We start from the raw sequence: 18,417 nt of genomic DNA, 5'->3' as shown, positions 1-18,417 counted from the left end.
TTGTATTTTGTGGTTAGTATTTTTAATTTTATATGGTGGGGTAGTGGAAGCCAATGAGGGATTGGCAGAGAGGGGCAGCAGTCACGGATTGCTTAGCGAGGTGTATGAGTCTAGCAGCAGCATTCATAATAGACTGACGAGACATTTTATTATCATTTAAAACAATCTTATGGGGATTTTGAAAACATTAAAATAGAACTATTGGCTCATTTTAACCACTTGCTTACTGGGCACCTAAACCTCTCTCCTGCCCAGACCAATTTTCAGCTTTTAGCGCTGTCACTTTGAATGACAATTGCACGGTCATACAACACTGTACCCAAATGAAATTTGTATAATTTTTTTTCCCACAAATAGAACTTTCTTTTGGTAGTATTTGATGACCTCTGGGTTTTTTATTTTTTGTTAAAAAAATTAAAGACTGAATAAAAAAAAAATGCAAAACCGTTTTATATTTTAATATATTTTGCAAACAGATAATTTGTCTCCTTCATTGATGTACGCTGATGAGGCTACACTGATGGGCACTGATAGGCTGCACTGATGGCCACTGATAGGCTGCACTGATAGGGAACTGATATGCTGTATTGATGGGCACTGATAAGGCGGCACTGATGAGCACTAATAGGCACCACTGGTGGGTACTGAGATGTGGCACTGATGGGTGGCACTGATGGGTGGAACTGATGGGCAACACTGAAGAGCATTGATAGGTGGTACTGAAGGGCACAAATAGGAGGCACTTATAGGTGGCACTGATGGGCACTGATGGGTGGCAGTGATGGGCACTGATGGATGGCAATGATGGGCCCTGATCGGCAGTGGTAGGCGATACTGATAGGTAGCACTGCTAGGGGGCACTGATGAGGAACTGATTGGCATCACTGGTGGGCATTGATAGGTGACACTCATGGGCATTGATAGGCGGCACTGATGTACTGGTGGGACTGACTGGTGGGCACTGTGGGCACTGATTGGTGGGCACTGTGGGCACATATGAGGCGGCTTTGCCTCTCCCTGCCCGGGACTGATGTCCCTTCAACAGAAGCCAGCGATCACCTTTTTTTTCTCCTCACGCTGTCAGTGTGAAAAGAAAAAAAATTATTACTGATTCTCTGTTTACATCACGTGATCAGCTGTCATTGGCTGACAGCTGATCACATGGTAAGGGCTTGGGATCGACCCCTTACACCGATCTGTGATCAACCAAGTCTCACTGACTAGGGGTGATCACAGCTCCCGCCGCTCCCGTCTGCAGGGGGCGTGGCCGGCTTGTAAAGGGGTGGACGTCTATTGACACCCACCCAGCAAAGCAGATCCGCGCTGTAGCCCTCATTCGGCTATAGCGTGGATCTGAAGTAGTTACACAGTTACATAGTTAGTAAGGTTGAATAAAGACACCAGTCCATCCAGTTCAACCTGAGTGAGTGTCTACAATTGTCCTTATCCCTGTACATTGCACACTCACATCGGTCCCTACCCTCAAGAAGCCCACAATCCACGGTCCCCATTCTTATACTAGGGCCAATTTTGTACAGAAGCCAATTAACCAACCAGCATGTCTTTGGAGTGTGGGAGGAAACCGGTGTACCCGGAGGAAGCCCACGCAGGCACAGTTGGAACAAGGAGGAGTGGGGAGGATGTAGGGTGTTTTGGTAAAGGCGAGCTTACACTTTAAAATCTGGGGGGGGGGCAGAGAGTGGTGACTAACGGTCACCGCTATGAACTCAGAGTAGACCCGAGAACTAAGCAATCAGTGGTCACATGATTGCTCAGTTCTAGGGCTTAGAGCCGACTGGACAGCTGCAGCATCAGGCCTATTGTAGCTAATCTATTTTTATTTTTGTTTATCTTTATTATTTTATTTATTTAATGCTATTTTATTTATAATTTTCCAACATCTTCCACAAGGACATATGTCTCTTTCTCCGCTCTGAGGAGAAAGAGATACAGGTGAGGGTCTGTAAATAAATGATCCCTGTAAATGGCTATGACAATAATCAAGTGATTACAAGCCCCTCCTACCACTCCTGACAATGACCCCAAGACCAGGAGCTGGCACAGGTAAGGCCAAGTTTGTAATGCGAAATATATGCATACAGCTTAGGTTAAGGGGTTCATGGACTAAACAATGCAAAACAAGCAGCCATATTTAATTACTTATTTGATGCTTCTATTCTATTATAAATGACTAGTGATTCTGGCAGTGTATGGGACTTCTTTCATCAGGGTGGCAATGGTAATTTCTCTGCAGTGAGATTACTGCATGTTGTCACAGGTGATAACCTTCCTCAAAGCCTGTCAAAACTGGTCAAAACTGATAGTGCTGTCTACATCTGATGAGTGGAAGAAATGTGGTCATACAGGATGTAATACTGTAGCAGGGAAGAACACTATAGCCTTTACGATGACATCACAGGGGCTATAAAGAGAAATGTCAGTGTCCCTGATGCAGGTAATAAATAAATAAAAAAACAACTGAAGGCATCTAAAGTGGCAGAGGGAATTAGAAATTGGCTGGCAAAATTCAACCCTTGCCAACTGACCCCTCCATTCACAGAAGCAAGGGCTCACAAAATACAATTGCTCACTAAGAACAACCAATCAGGTAAAGTTATTTTATGTCTGTAGCCCACTCCTAGGACCTATGTTGACAGGCTTTGGGCTTGTGTCAAGGCTTGTTCACACACCCTGGAATTCATGAAAACTGGCGGAGACAGATTTTGCGAAAGCGTCTCTCATGCGTTCTAAAAGTGATGCAGAAAGTGTAAAATTCATGTACCAGTCTAGAACTTGTACTTGAATTTGGTGCATGCTGCACCACTTTATAGAATGCATGTGAGCCACTTTCGCCAAATCTGTCTGAGCCAGTTTATCTCTGTAGGCTAAAAGAGAGTTGGTCTTAATTACCATATTTATCGGCATATAACACGCACATTGCAAGAGCACATAGAGAACAATTGTTTTCTTTGTGCCCCATCTATATTACAGCACTGGCATGATACACTATAGGGTTGATTTAGTAAAGGTAACTTTACTGTGCAATACAAGTGCACTTGCACAGAGCATAGTAAATTAGGTAAATTTTCATTTTGCAAAGAATACTCAATCACGTGAAAGGACAATACAAAAACTGCATTTTTGCTTACACATGATGGGATAATAGAAATCAGCAGAGCTTCCCCCCCCCCCCAATTGAAGTGCACTTACAGTACACAGTATATTTGCCTTTAGTAAATCAACCTCAGTGAGTTGCAATGTGGAAAAATGCAGCACCGCATCAAATTGTGCTTCCATGCAGTGACACAAATCAGATGTTACTATGTGATGCTTCAAATAAAGTTGAAAAAAAAGCACATTGCACTTCTTCCTGTTGGAGCTAACACTGCACTAGCCTGCGTGGTAAAACTGCATTTTACCATGCCGGCTTGTGCAAATCTAGCATTAAAGTAATCTGTTCAAAATCAGTCTAACACATTTACGAGATAATTCAGAATTCATTGACAGGTGCATTTGACCTGTACCGATCTCCTTCTGACCTGCATTTAACCATGCAAGCGGGCTTTCTTTAGACTTGTATGGAAATCAGCGGCGGCTGTTGTTTTCTTTTCTTTGGGGGGGAATGATGTCATACTTCCTAATGCAATTAGTAATCCGCTAAGGAGCTAAGAAAAAGACCCACCATAAGACATCAATCAGAAATAATTGAACTTCTATGTGTGTTGAAAGCTTGTTGCTATGGGTTACTGTACATAATTCTTTTTATATTTTCAGGACTGTTATTCAATAAGCCTATGCAGGTATTGCACTTTTAAGTGTAACAAGATGCACTTATAGGCAGCGGCCCAATGCATAACATTTTATCTTATAGTATACTGTAAAAGTTATAAAATGAAAACTTATGTCTGATTAGTTTCTAATAATAATACTAATCTTTAAACACTACCTATATTACTCTATACTACTATTATAGCACTGTGCTTTCAGCATTCCAAGCACAGCATCTCCTATTTGCAACTCAACCCCCTTGTATCAAGCAAGTTCCAAAAAGAAAAAAAAAATCAGTTTCAGCCATATTGCTCACTGTGTACCCAGCTGCCAAAATAATTAGCTTATGAATGTATCAGCTGGTCGTGTGATTTTTATAAATAATAACCAACCTGCAGAGCAGAAACACTTCCATGAGCTAATATTAGCAATAATTTGCACGGTAATTGGGAGAGTTATAAATCTGCCATATGGATGAGAAAAGAGATCCTCAGATGCAAAAAGACTGTCAGGAAAATATATATTACATATTAGGTGGAATATTTATAAAGTTGATAATAAACAGAAATGTACATCTTTCTGCCTATCAGCCTGTCTATCTGTATGTCTGCCTTTATATTCTGTATGGATCCTCTCTCAAAAGAAGAAAGAAAAATATAATGTCACCGTGAAAATAAAACATATTCTACCTTTTTAGCTTCAGTGAGAAAATTGACATTCATTTTCATTCACATTTTTTTTTCAGCGTTTGGAGAATAATTCATTAACATCAAAGTCTGATGCAGAGTGTATGTACAGAGTGCAGGGGTCAGGAGTGTGTTATGTACAGAGTGCAGGGGTCAGGACTGTGTTATGTACAGAGTGCAGGGGTCAGGACTGTGTTATGTACAGAGTGCAGTGGTCAGGAGTGTGTTATGTACAGAGTGCAGGGGTCAGGAGTGTGTTATATATAGAGTGTGAATATCAAGATCATGTAATGTACAGGGTATAGGGTTCAGGAGTGAGTTATGTTCAGAGTACAGGGGTCAAGAATGGTAATGTACAGAGCTCAGGGGTCAGGAGTGTTTAAAGTACTGAGAGCAGGGGTCAGGAGTGTGTAAAGTACAGTGTGCAAGGATCAGGCATATGTAATGCACACAGTACAGTAGTCAGGACTGTGTAGCATCAGGCATCAGATGTGTTTTCATCATACAGACCGCACAGGTCCAAAGTGTGTAATATACAGAGTGCAGGGGTCAAGAGTGTGTAACATTCAAAGTACAGGGGTAAGGAGTAGGTAACAAAGAGAGTGCAGGGATTGAGGGTGGGTAACATACACAGTGCAGGGGTAAAGGGTAAAAGTAATGTACAGCTCAGTGAACAGAGAGCAGGGATCAGGAGTATGCAACGAACATAGTGCAGTGTATGATTCATTTTACCCCCCTTTATTAATAGAACAGCAGTACACCATTTCAACAACACATACACTCACATACATACACACAGTCACACCCATACTCACATACATACACTCATATACTGTACATACACACGCTCACAAACACGCACACATATTTATACACACAAACACTAAAACAAACTCCAGCCATATATTACCTATCTCTCTTAGGAAAAAAAAGTTTTGCTGATTCATACATATAATTGCTCTTGCACATGGCCATATAGCTTAGTGAAATGTTGCCCAATAACATGCATTACAAAATACATTGGGGGTAATTTACGAAAGGCAAATCCACTTTGCACTAAAAGTGCACTTGGAAGTGCAGTCGCTCTAAATCTAAGGGGTAGATCTGAAATGAGGGGAAGCTCTGCTGATTTTATCATTCAATCATGTGCAAGCTAAAATCCTGCTTTTTATTTTCCTTGCATGCCCCCCTCGGATCTACAGCGACTTTACTTTCAAGTGCACTTGCAGTGCAAAGTGGATTTTCCTTTAGTAAATAATCCCCATTGTGTATCTATCTACATGTACCCATCAGCACTTGTGTTATGCATGCATATGGGGGCATTTTTCAAATCGTAAACTGGGCACAATTATGCTGCAAATGTGGCAGAACACCAACAGATGTATTTTACTCTGTACAGTCATAAACACTAATGTATGGCTGTGTGCAAGAGCCCAAAAACACTAAGAAGAGAACCATCAATAGGTTGACCATCACCACATTTAAAGGCAAGTTCAAATATGAAGAGTCTACACATAACAATACCTTTACTTAGTGGGAAACAGACATACTGTACATTTAAGAGTCGTAAAGAAATACCGCATCCAGGCTGTTTACTAAAATCACATCTATACACTATGCTCTGAAACTGGAGAAGCTGATTTAAATAAGGAACAGAGACTGTGCACTTTGCAAAGTGTGTGTTCACTTAGACCCCTTTCACACCACACCGCACCTTGCGCCGGCGGTAAAACACCGCCATTTTTAGCTGCGTTTTACCGCCGGATTTGCGGGCGGATTTGCGGCGCATTTCGGCCGCTAGCGGGACGCTTTTACCCCCCGCTAGCGGCCGCAAAAGGGTTAAAACCGCCGGCAATACGCCGCAATAGCGTGTTTTGCCGGCGGCATTACAGCGCTGCCCCATTGATTTCAATGGGCAGCAGCGGTGGAGGAGCGGTAAACACACCGCTCCTTCACCGCTTCAAAGAAGCTGCTGGCAGGACTTTTTTCTGACGTCCTGCCAGCGCACCGCTGTAGTGTGAAAGCCCTCTGGGCTTTCACACTACACACAATGGTGCAGCTGCTTTAGGGCATTTTGCAGGCGCTATTTCTAACGCTATAGCGCCTGCAAAACGCCCTGGTGTGAAAGGGGTCTTAGCATAGTAAATAAAGCGAAGCTATGTTTGCTATAAATTACTCAATATTGTGCAGGGAAAAAAACAAAACAGGAATTTTGCTAGCACATATTTTGATGATTGAGAAGCTTAAAACTCTCTATTCCTGTAGTAAAAATACCCCATATGCCTTTATCAAGTTAAAGTTTTATGCTTTATTTTTATTTTTTTTATAATAAACTTGCACTCATGCTTAATTCAAAGTAAAGCTCTAGATTTTTTTTTTCTTTATCTCTGGGATAAAGTGGGAAACCTTTAGAACCTTTGGCACATATCTTACTTCTTTGACCCCTTTCACACTGGGGCGTTTTTCAGACGCTTTCGTGTTAAAAAAAGAGCCTGTAAAGAGCTTGAAAGAAGCCTCATCTGCAATCCCAATGTGAAAGCCCAAGTGCTTTCTCACTGAGATCGCTTTCACCCTGGGGCTTATTTCAGGTGCTTTAGCTTAAAAAAAAGCACCTGTAAAGCGCTTGAAAGAGCCGCAACTGCAATCCCAATGTGAAAGCCCGAGTGCTTTCACACTGAGGCGCTGCACTGGCAGGGCATTAAAAAAAGTCCAAGCAGCTTCTTTGCAGCACTTTTGGAGCGGGGAATACACTGCTCCTAAAGTGCCCCTTCCCATTGAAATCAATGGGAAATGCCTGCAAAATGGCTGAAAAGTGCCTGAAAAGCGCCTGCAAAGCACTTTTGGCAGTGGCGCTTTGTGGGCGCTTTTAACCCTTTATTTGGCCACTAGCAGGGGTTAAAAGCGCCCCACTAGCGCTCGAAAAATGCTTTGCAAGCGTTTTTTGGGGGCTGGCAGTGTGAAAGGGCTCTTAAAGCACTTGGGCTTTTACATTGGGATTGCGGATGAGGCTTCTTTCAAGCGCTTTACATGCGCTTTTTTTAACGCTAAAGCGCCTGAAAAACGCCCTAGTGTGAAAGGGGTCTTTGTGAGTTTTTTCTTACAGTTCAAACCACAAGCAGTTCCGGTGCATTTTTGATACGTTTTGCTGTGTTCCAATACAGCGCTCCCAACCCGCCCCAAAGATGCTTCTTGCAGGACTTTTCGGAACGTCCCACAAGCGCACCACCCCATTGTGAAAAGACACACTGCAATGAATGGGAGGTGGTTTTCAGGCGCTTTTCAGAGGCTATTTCTAGCGCTAAAGTGCCTGAAAACTGCCCCAGTGTGAAAGGGGTCTAATAGTCAAGATAATAGCACTATACAGACAGAGGATGACACAACTATTCTCAGCATTCAGCTCTACGGCTTCCTGTTTAGTCCCCTTCCTCCAGCCTGCTATGTACACCATGAATTAGGATCACAATGCTATTGAGGTTCACCCTGTGCTATGCCCTTTATATAAGCTATGCATATTATTATAATAGCTGTATTTAAATTCAAAGATGTATGAATTAAAACATACCTAGGCTAAAGTTTTTGGTTTTTTTTTTTGCCTGGGATTTGCTTTAGATTTTCCTGATGTTGCCCCTTAGGGTCCCCTGCTATACATATACATATTTTGCCACCATATTCCTCATTAGTTTCGCCCTCTTAAATATCAAAAGTCTCAGTTTTTCAAGGACTTAGCAGGCTGAGAGCTATGCAGGAACCCATAAATCTCAATGGTGTGATCTTAACAAGGAGTCTTGCAAGTGACAGCAAGATAAGAGAATGAGGAACGTAAACTATGTCAAGTTAAACATATTTACTTTGCTTCTGTGGTATAAAATACGAGCAGTTTCAACCTGACACTTTGGTATTTCTCACCTTGAGAAAGGTCTAACTACCAATGTGAAATACTTGCCTGAGTTCATAAGAAAAAGGTGTGTTTTCAGGATCCTTTAAAATCAAGGTTAAATATATATTCATGATTTGTTCTCATTGCTTTCCAATAACCTCTGAATATTTTCATTTATTCTTCAGACTCATCAAAAAACTTACTATACAGTATGCTGCAGACACTATTAGGCATCTACACACAGGAGTAAATAAGTCAAGTTTTTTACTGATTTGAAATAAGAAACATTGTTGTCTATGGAACAATGCACACAGCTGAGTAAATATCAGTAATACACCAAGACCCTGACTATAAGCATCAGCATGGCCTACAGGTGCCTTTCCTAAGGGGGTGCCTGTCAGTTGGAGGTTTTTTTTTAATACAACAAGATCCACAAGATCCTGAATATAAGCATCAGCAGGGCCTACAGGCGCCTTTCCTATGGGGGTGCCAGGCTGTCAGTATGAGTTTTTTGGTTTGTTTGTTTTGCATTGCAATACATTTAGTGGAGCTAAGAGGAGACATGCAATACAATCTTCCCCCTCAACCAAAAAAATTTGAAGCCCCCCCACCTTCACATATACTCACATACAAATGTAAACACATGCATCTGGGGTGCCTACACATGAAACCATTGATTGCGATACGCATGTTACATATCGCCATGCCCGTCAGAGTGAGAGCAATAGTTTTAACACAATTCCTCCTCCGTAACACTAAACTGACCTATAGGGGGCTGTTGAAGCTTCATGTATAGAAAATATAGGGTACTGAAGTATGTCGCCATTTCATGGTGCACACAAATTTAAGGTTTATAAGGTTGGGTATCTATTTACTCATGGACTCAGGTGCACTCAGGTGCAACCTCATCTTTTATATTTTACCAAATATGTAGGTGATTTATTGCGTTTGTTTGCATTAAAATTTACTTTAGTGTGTTTTTTACAGAAATTTTGCATTTGCTAGACCTTTGTTGTAATTTGTCAGAATTCTCTGTATATAGGCTCCTGAGATGTAAATTCGGCCCTGAACATCAGCAATATATTACGCTCGTGTGCAACTGGCCTTACAATTTGAGAGACACAGTTCCCATGCCTACATTACAATCTAGTATTTTAGATACACAAGTATAGCTAGGAATTTTGGTTCTTTGGTATAGAATCTGGAGTAACACTTCTTACCTCCCCTTTTATTCTAATAAGCCCTCACGTAGCCACATTACCTCCATTTCACAATTCCACACTGCATCTTATTTCCACAGGGGGACTAGGGTGGTCGATTTGTGCATCAACATGATCTGGCCATCCTCTAGTGTCTATGGCTGGCTTAAAGATTAACTCCAGGGCAAAAAGCACAATTTAATTCAGTTGTAGATTCTTTGAAAAAGATTATATTTATTTAGTGAAATAATGATGTATCTTAGTATCAATAATTTAGTAGTAAATCTGGGAGAGAGGGGATCAGCATTGGGAACGAATCAAGCTCCTGTAATGTACATATGTGAAAGCAAAAGGAGATGATCTCTTGTTCTCCTACATTGTTGAGTCAAGGGCTGGGGTGGGTCCTAGATCAGGCATTATAGCATATCTGCAGAGTAGACCTAAAAAAAAAAGGTCTCAGCGAGTTGACTTTGAACAAATACAGTATGTAATTAGTAAAGCTGCACTCCCAATTTGCATGCTTGTTCTGGATCTTAGAGTCCCAAAATTGTGAAGTAAGGATAAAGATGATAGCACTAGAACTTTTACCATTAAGTTCTATGCACACTGGGTTTTTGCCCAGCTTTTCTAAATGCCTTTCTCCTGGCAGGAGAAGAGCAGCATAAAAAAATGCATGTAATGATGGGTTTTTGCAACCATGTTTTTTGGTGTGACAAGCACTTGGGCGTTCATTTAATTGCCCAGAATATTAATTTATTCTTGCTGTTAAAATAAATGAACGCTCAAGCGCTTGATGTTTACACCTGTTTATGTACATCTGGTGGATTTTTAGGGGCAAAACACTCTTTTCCTGGATGCACTGGCTGTGCGTTTTTTTTCTGCCTTTATACTCGCCTGCATCTAAATGACTGTAAATGCCTATGTATGCATGGACTGGACACACCGGGGTTTATTTACTAAAGGTAAATAGACTGTGCATATTGCAAGTGCTGTTGCTCCAGGGCTTAGTAAATGAAGTAAAGCTTCATACCCAATCACATGCAAGGAAAATGTAAAAAAAAAAAACATTTTTGCTTGCACACGATTGGATGATGGAAGTCAGCAGAACCTCTGCTCATTTATTAAGCTCTGGAGCAACTGCACTTGCAGCAGCAAAGTGTGTTGGTGGCAGGTCAGTTTGAAAGCCACACTAGTGAATCACCATAAAGTAATTCATGTATCAATCATACTTAAATAGACCCAGTCAGCAAGTCACCAACTTAATATATCAGAGATAAATGCACAGAAAAGGCAAGGTTTTTTTTGCTTTTTTTTGCTTTTTTTCCCCATAAATTAATTTTTATTCACTTTCAATATGGCTTTGAACTTGTTATGAAATTTCACAATTCTAGTTAGAGTTTATTCCCTAGCACAGCCCTTTTCCTCTGCGTCTGCTTGGGCTGCTGACATCATAACCAGGAGCAGTCTTGTTACACAAGGGAGGCTTTTACAGTTAACGAACATGCATAAAATATGTTAAATGGACATATAATCTTATGGGACAGTTTTTGTTGAAATTAAAGGCCTGGTAACAGGGTCTCTATGCAGGACAGCAAGATGTTGGCCATGGCCACCAACAAATTTGCACACTTGTTTCCAAACTGTAGAGGAGGAAAAGTAGAACTTTCATTGGTTGCAATAGGTACTATGCACAACACTTCCCGTTCATTCTGTTGTAGCCTTGTAACTCTGTTAAGCGGACAGGCTTTGTATTGTCACAAATATTTGGGCAGGACAAATTGTATATGCCATCAGGCTCAGCATATTAATCTATATGTGTTAACTTTTCTCTAGTAGCCACAACTGATTGCCTGCATGGAAGCTAGTGTCTTATGAACACATTTATAATGCCAAGTGTGTGACCCACAAGTCTTGCTAAAGCTGCCCATAAAACCATCCATTACAGGCTACACAACTTTGATATTCACACAAGGGGGAATAGAGAGAAAAAACGGCACGTTTGCAAAACCAATTGTGCCGTTTTTCACATTTACTGCACGTTTTCCACATATGTCATTTATTACAGAGTGGAAAACCGTTAAATGCACAGTAGTTTTGCCAAGTAGCATTATGCATTTAGCAGTTTCAGTCACTTAACAGTTCCAACCCTCATTATATTTTGCCATGTGGTATATAAGAGGGTTTGTGTGTCTATTCATTTAGCAGCCTTAGTTTAGTGTGGTTTTCGCTACAATGCATTTCACAGCAAGGCTGGAGACTTGAAGGGGCTGTGAAGAATAGTGGAATGAGCAATCAAGCAACAAACTAGCTTATCCCTTGAATCTTGGGGCAAAGTTTCAATTAGTAAAGTTTTCAATCCTTGCCCTCTCCAGTTGCTCCCAGCCAGATGGGAGATGGTCATTTTATCTGTAGCCACTTTCAGGTTAAAAGTGGGTCTCAGGTTGTTTTGTGGATTTTTCCAGCCAATCACTATCATTCCACTGGATGAGAGATGTCTGTGGAGGACACCAAGCTCCTCCTAATACTCATTGTCTGCTGAAGACTTAAATATATCACTAACTTTGTTTTAATTATAGCTGTTTGTAAAATAATAAAAAATGTTGCTTTAGGATCGGTTCAAACCTAAATCGCACTGGAATATGGTCCACAATCCTGTGCAATTCTGCGTGGTGCTGTTTTTGGCTCATTCATGGGCTAAAATCGCACTGGATTGCACCAAAAGCAGTGCATGCACTACTTTAAAACACACACCAAAACCAAATCGCAGGGTACTGCAGTGCAGGTAAAAATACTGTGTTTGCGACCCTCATTTGGGGTGTTAGGAATGCATTGACACCCGCAGCATATTGTACACTCAGTGCATATTGAATGCGGTATGGGAACCACACATGGTACATGGGTTTCCTACACCGCATTCTGGCGTGAATGGGCCCTTATGGTAATTCCAGACAAACAGCTAATATATATATATATATATATATATATATATATATATATATATATATATATATATATATATATATATATATATATAAAGCATAAACAAACTTTTATATTTTTATATATATATTTATATATATATATATATACAAACTGCTTTACCTATCAAAGGATTTGTATATTTGTCCATGCAGTTCTGACATTTACAAAGCCCTGGCCAAACAGCAGAGCCAGGTTGGTGGCCTGACTTTTCCCTACTACTGCTAGATCATCTCCCTGCCTTCAACCTGTGAACAGACTGTATAAAAGCAAACATTTTGTCTGGCAATTGTGAATTTAAATATATCTACAGATTTCTTATATATATTCAGGACTCTAGAAGGAATGCACCCCACTGGAGTTTCCAAATGTGCCCCACTTGGCATGAATTGTTATTCCTCCTACTGCTGCAAGGAAGTCTCATTCCTGCTGATGCACACTGCTTAATGTAAAATAAATAGTAACCATCGGCTTGTGATGGACTGAAACTATTATTGTTCAATGAATAATAAATAAATAAATGAAAATGAAAATCTGAAACCAGTCAACTGTCTGCCTCAGGTTTCAAAATAATTACTGAGCTTCAAAGTGATTTGCTTAGTAATAAAAATAAATCCCGAAAAGGTACCTAGTCAGTGGCCCCTAAGAACCTTTGTACTCTCTGGTGTAACTCATTTGCCTATCATTTGATTGGGAGGAATGCAGTGTATATCATGTCACAGGTGTAGGTAAGCCAAGGTTTCTAATGAGAGAAAAAGAAATGATCACTTTGCTTGTGTAACAAGTTAAAATCACAAAAGTACAACATGAATGTTTTTTAATTCTATTGATACTGATATATTCTGTTGATTGATCTATTGATGTTCTGTGTAATTTTACAATGAACGTTTAATATAATCACAAACCTTAACAAAGGGGATACTATTACTGGTGTATGCCCCTGGACCACTAAGTGAACAATGGGTCCTTCCTGACCCTCTTTGCACATCCACTGCCTGCACCATAACTATCATTAAACTCATCCCACAAGTTGGAAGATGACACTCCCGCGCTACCTTCTATTTTTGTTTTTCCTATGTGCAATAAACCAAACAATGGGTAGCTGCAACCATCAATTGTGTTCCCACAATAGCCAATGACAAAGTTTCTTAAAAAAAAATATGTTTCACTCAACCTCTTTGTATCAATATTAATATAAAGTAATACGTCAAATGAGCCAGAAATGTGCTTAAAATCCATTGTATCTATTGTATCTATTTCAAAGTCTCATAGATACAAATAAAACATGTATAACAAAAAAGTCTCTGGTGTGTCTTGGGCTGATTTACTAAAACTGGAAAGTGAAAAATCTGGTGCAGCTGTGCATGGTAACCAATCAGCTTCCAGTTTTTTATTTTGTCAAAGCTTGAGAGTTGGTTCACACTGAGGCAGCACGACTTGCAGTGCAACTGCCTCAGGCGACCGAGATCCGACTTTTGCGGCGACTTGCAATATGACTTCTGTAGTCAATGCAAATCGCCCCAAAAGTCATACAGGAACCTTTTTCTAAGTTGGAGCGACTTGAGACGCTCAGTTTAGAATGGTTCCATTGCACAGAACGGAACGCGACTTGTCAGGCGGCTAAGTCGCCTGACGAGTCGCCCCTGTGTGAACCGGCTCTAACTGAACAAGCAGAAGTTAGAAGCTGATTGCCTACCGTGCACAGCTGCATCAGATTTTGCACTCTCCAGTTTGTGTTACTCTTTCGTCTCATTCATCCCCATTGATGAGGGTGAGCGCAACATCCTATCATGGGCTCCTTTCACACGAGAGTCAGAAGATATGTGAATTTTAGAGCCGTCTCTACTGATACTACTGAAGTCAATGCGACTTCAGAAAAAGTTCCTGCACTAATTTGTCTTACGTTTGATGTGACTTTGGTCTAAAGAATCTAAAGTCAGATCAAAGTTGCATCATACGTCACATCAAAGTTGCACTTCAAAGTCACATTGGAAATTGTGCAACTTTGGAGCTGCCCTAATGTAAAAGGAGCCATTAGTAGCTTTGTCATACCACAAGTTACAATATTAGGCAGACTAGGGAGGATTACTGAGATTACTTATCTTAGATTCACAGTATTCTCTAGTGATGGGTTGTATGCTGAACTATTCTGCCTCCTGAATGACATCCAGTGTTGGCAAGTCAGGAATCATTCTCCTTCCCCAGATGGAAGTACTGGTCTGCCACCTACATAAGTGAAAGAACTACAATTTCAGCAGTTCAGCCACATAGCCACTTAATGCGGAGACTTGCAAGGTCGTTTTTCCCATTTACTGCAGTGTGTAAAGCAGACAGGAGGGATTAGGACCCCAGAGTTGTGGAGGGAAGCCTTAGCTGGGGGGACAGTATTATCAGTGACCTAAATTGCTATGCTAGTTTACCACTGAACCTAATGCAAAGCCATGCTAAAAATGGTACCATGTCTGCACACTGGTCACTAGACCTTACACAAGGCCATGTTTAAAAAAGGGACTTTACCTTCTGGCCAGTGGACTTTACATAAACCATGCTCAAACTAGCCACCCATTGGTCAACATATCATTTTGTCACTGCCCAGGTTATAGTTTCTTCATGATTATCACAAAAAAAAAAAGAATTAAAGCTAAAGCCCAACTCCAGCCCAAAAACTTTTTTTTTCTTTTTTTTTTTTGCAAATTGGATCACAAAAGCAATATACTTTTTATCAAGTATTATTTCTGAGTGTGATGTCACAGTGGAGATGTCCCCTTACTTCCTTTGCGGTTACTAGGACAGGTAGTATCTCCAGTGTTGATACAAACAGGAAAGAAAAATGTTTTTTTAGCGGAGTGGGGATGAGTAAACATATCAATTTCTTTTCACTGTTCATGTCCCCACTAGGGTCATTCTCCTCACATCCTGTGTGGTCACCTGGACAGAAGTTTGGGTAATCTCTTCAACAAGAACACAGATAGCAATAGAAATTTAGCAGAGAATCTAAACCTACCCACTCTAACCTAAAGGTAAATAAATTGCATCTGGCATTCCAATTATATACTCACCCTGTTTTGTTTTAGCGAGCAGATATAAATTAAATTATTTTTTTTTGTTTACACAACAGAGGGTAGAATACTGTTATTCCTAACTTTTTACTGTAAAATATATATGAATTAAAATACTAGTTTAATACCAATAGCTGTGTGATAACAGGTTTTAACAATGTCCGTTTAAAAAATAAAATGCAAAGTAAACAGGACATGGTTAAAATAAGTAGAGCCTCCACAACACAGCAAGTTTCAGGCTTGGCTGCCTGTATAAATGTATCTTTGTTGTCTGGCTCTCATTATCAGACCACTTGGCTCTGATACCTCCAACATAATTCATCTTAAGCCCCGTAAACAGCATCCGTGTGTTCAATACCTTATTTAGAAGATTCCTTTAAGTGAGCTTTATTTTCTCTTATTAAACTTGCACAATGGTGGTAACCTCGCCCAGAATGCTGGTCATTAACTGCACAGCCCATGAAACGTCTGTATGACTTATATCTCCCTAATGGGATGTTAGGCCTTTATTTAATGTCTGTGAAAGTTTCCTTATTAGACAGGCCTGGGACTATCTGTGAAATTCAAAACAGGCCAGGGTATTATTTATGGTAGCACACTCCATGACCAATCAGGTGTAATGTTCCCATCACGACTAATGCTGGCTTTTCAGTTCTCATGGGCTACAGATCCAGAGCAGACTAACAGCATTAGGAGAGCACCGAAAGTTGTGACACAACACTAAGGACACCAGACCACAAGAAATCTAACTTGTTAACCTATTATTTTCCTTATCCATTAGAATTTTCTGTATTGCAATAAATGACTACTGTATAAGCATACAAATTATGGTAACAAGGGACTAAAGGAATCAAAAGCCCTCCAACTGAAATGCTTAAAAATACTTTAGCATACAAGAGTCATGAAAGGTACATACTACCCTGATGCACTTTAGTACTTGTGTGGCTCCATTCATGCTCTCTGTCCCCGCAAGAAGGATTCACTGTCTCTTTCTGTCCTAGTGACAACTGGGACTAAAGTGATGAGAAATTCAAACTTTTGAGTTGTCAGCAGAAAAGGAATAGAGGGGTAATCTGCTAATAGTGCCTCTTGTTCCAGTTCCAATTGGGATTTTCCTCCACTTAAACCTTACATAATCTAAAAATCAAAACTTAATAGACTGCAGCCTATTAGTCTTTGGATGTGGTGGCTGCACAAGTTTTCTATTTTTTCAGGATAAGAACATTTTCAGCAATTATAGAATATACCTATTGATCTTATTAGAAATGCAGTGCCACCTCCTGTAAGCTTAAAATGAAGCACAATCATATTTTTTCTTTGTAAGCTAGAAATCCAATCAACTACCATGTAATGTGTGACAAACATGGCTTCCTCCATAGATGGGACATACAGTAAAAAAGTATTGTTGCCACGAAGGGACAGAAAGTGTGTTATTTGTAGAACTGTGAGGTGAAAATATAGGAGAAAGCCTGAAAACAGATAACTAATGCCGCCAGCATGGAGGGCTGGTAAACTGCAATGTATTACATTTTTTGGTTTTGGTTTTAGAATTAGTATAATTTAGTGTTCTGTCTACTTCATAGGAATTAAAGGAAAAAGTCTCCAATGGGACCCAGAGGGCAAATAAACTGATACAGTAGGGGTTTTAACTATTCCCTACTCTATCCAAACTGGAGAAAAAGATTTGGCCATAGATATACTTTATTGCCAATATAAGATACACACATACAGCAAAACAAGAGAATTGTGAACCGGGCAGCACAGTGGCTGATTGGTTACCTTTTCTAACTTGCAGCACTAGGGTTGCTGGTTTGAATCCCAACCACGACACTACCTGCATGCAGTTTGCTTGTTCTCCCTGGGCCTAAGTGGGTTTCCTTCCACATTACAAAGACATGCTGGTAGGTAAATTGGGCTTCATGCATGTATAAATGTGCGTTAGAGACCTTAGATTGTAAGCTCCATGAAGGCAGGGACTGATTTAAATGTACAGTATATGTAAAGTACTGCATAAATTGTTGGCACTATATAAGTACCTGTAATAAATACAAATTGCAATATGGAGTTCCCAAATGGTTCAGACATACTCAAGTACACCTGAAAAAAGGAGTATCACACAATTACATAAAATTCCATAAAAACTATTCTGTGTAAGTCTCACCTAGAGGTGTGAGCACACAAAAAGTTCTTCTATAACTTTTAGTGAGGTTAGGCTGCAGAGGAAGGGCAGCTTGGAAGAATAATATAAGGCATTGTATTTTTATTAGGCGGTGAAAAACTTTTTATATATCTTGATGTTATTTTTCCTACATAATAAATGTTTAAGTGTTGCTAAAACAGAGATGTATCATAATTTCAAGATAAGATTATGAAATGAGGTGCTAGTACATGGATTGCCGACATAATGCTATGTTTTTCCCTTTAGCCTGAAATAAGATAGGGTTATGCCATCATGTTTCTACGACCAGATGCAATGTTTTATAAGGTGTATGGGGGATACAGGATATCACAACAGATCATACAACTGGCTCCCCTTTCCAGCTTACTCACCTGACTTTTATTAGCAGCTACTTTGGCAAAGAGAGCCTGGGACACCTTTGCTCGTTTCATCTCCTGCTGAATTTCGTCGTAAACAGCAGCTGTGATGGTAACGTTGGAAGATTCCCCTTCTACTTTCACCTGGATGTCGGATGTCGGAGTAGTGGCGGTTTTCATCTGTAGAGAGGTTGTGGGGAAGGGGGAAAAAGACAGAAACAGGAAAAATGTTTTAGCTGAGCCATCTGTGCAGAAATTGTCAAAGGACTCAGTAGGGTTGGTGCCAAGGAGCATTAGCTACGGTGGGACACTTC

General features: G+C 40.3%; 1 protein-coding gene across 5 annotated transcripts in view; it reads right to left on the bottom strand.

Moving 5' to 3' along the window:
- SATB2 (SATB homeobox 2) overlaps positions 1 to 18,417 on the bottom strand; it is a 254,032-nt gene that overhangs the window by 54,493 nt on the left and 181,122 nt on the right. For all 5 annotated transcript variants that reach the window (XM_077448434.1, XM_077448435.1, XM_077448436.1 and 2 more), the window contains one exon: positions 18,119 to 18,283. In XM_077448434.1, coding sequence (XP_077304560.1) covers positions 18,119 to 18,283 — 165 coding nt within the window. The remainder of the gene's footprint in view (positions 1 to 18,118; positions 18,284 to 18,417) is intronic.

The sequence above is a fragment of the Lithobates pipiens genome, unplaced genomic scaffold (genome assembly GCF_037356315.1).
Source record: "Lithobates pipiens isolate NorthernLeopardFrog02 unplaced genomic scaffold, aLitPip1_a1.2 Scaffold_22, whole genome shotgun sequence".
In the NCBI taxonomy this organism is placed as follows: Eukaryota; Metazoa; Chordata; class Amphibia; order Anura; family Ranidae; genus Lithobates; species Lithobates pipiens.
The sequence above is the reverse complement of the archived record's forward strand: the minus strand, read 5'-3'. Positions and strand labels throughout refer to the sequence as shown.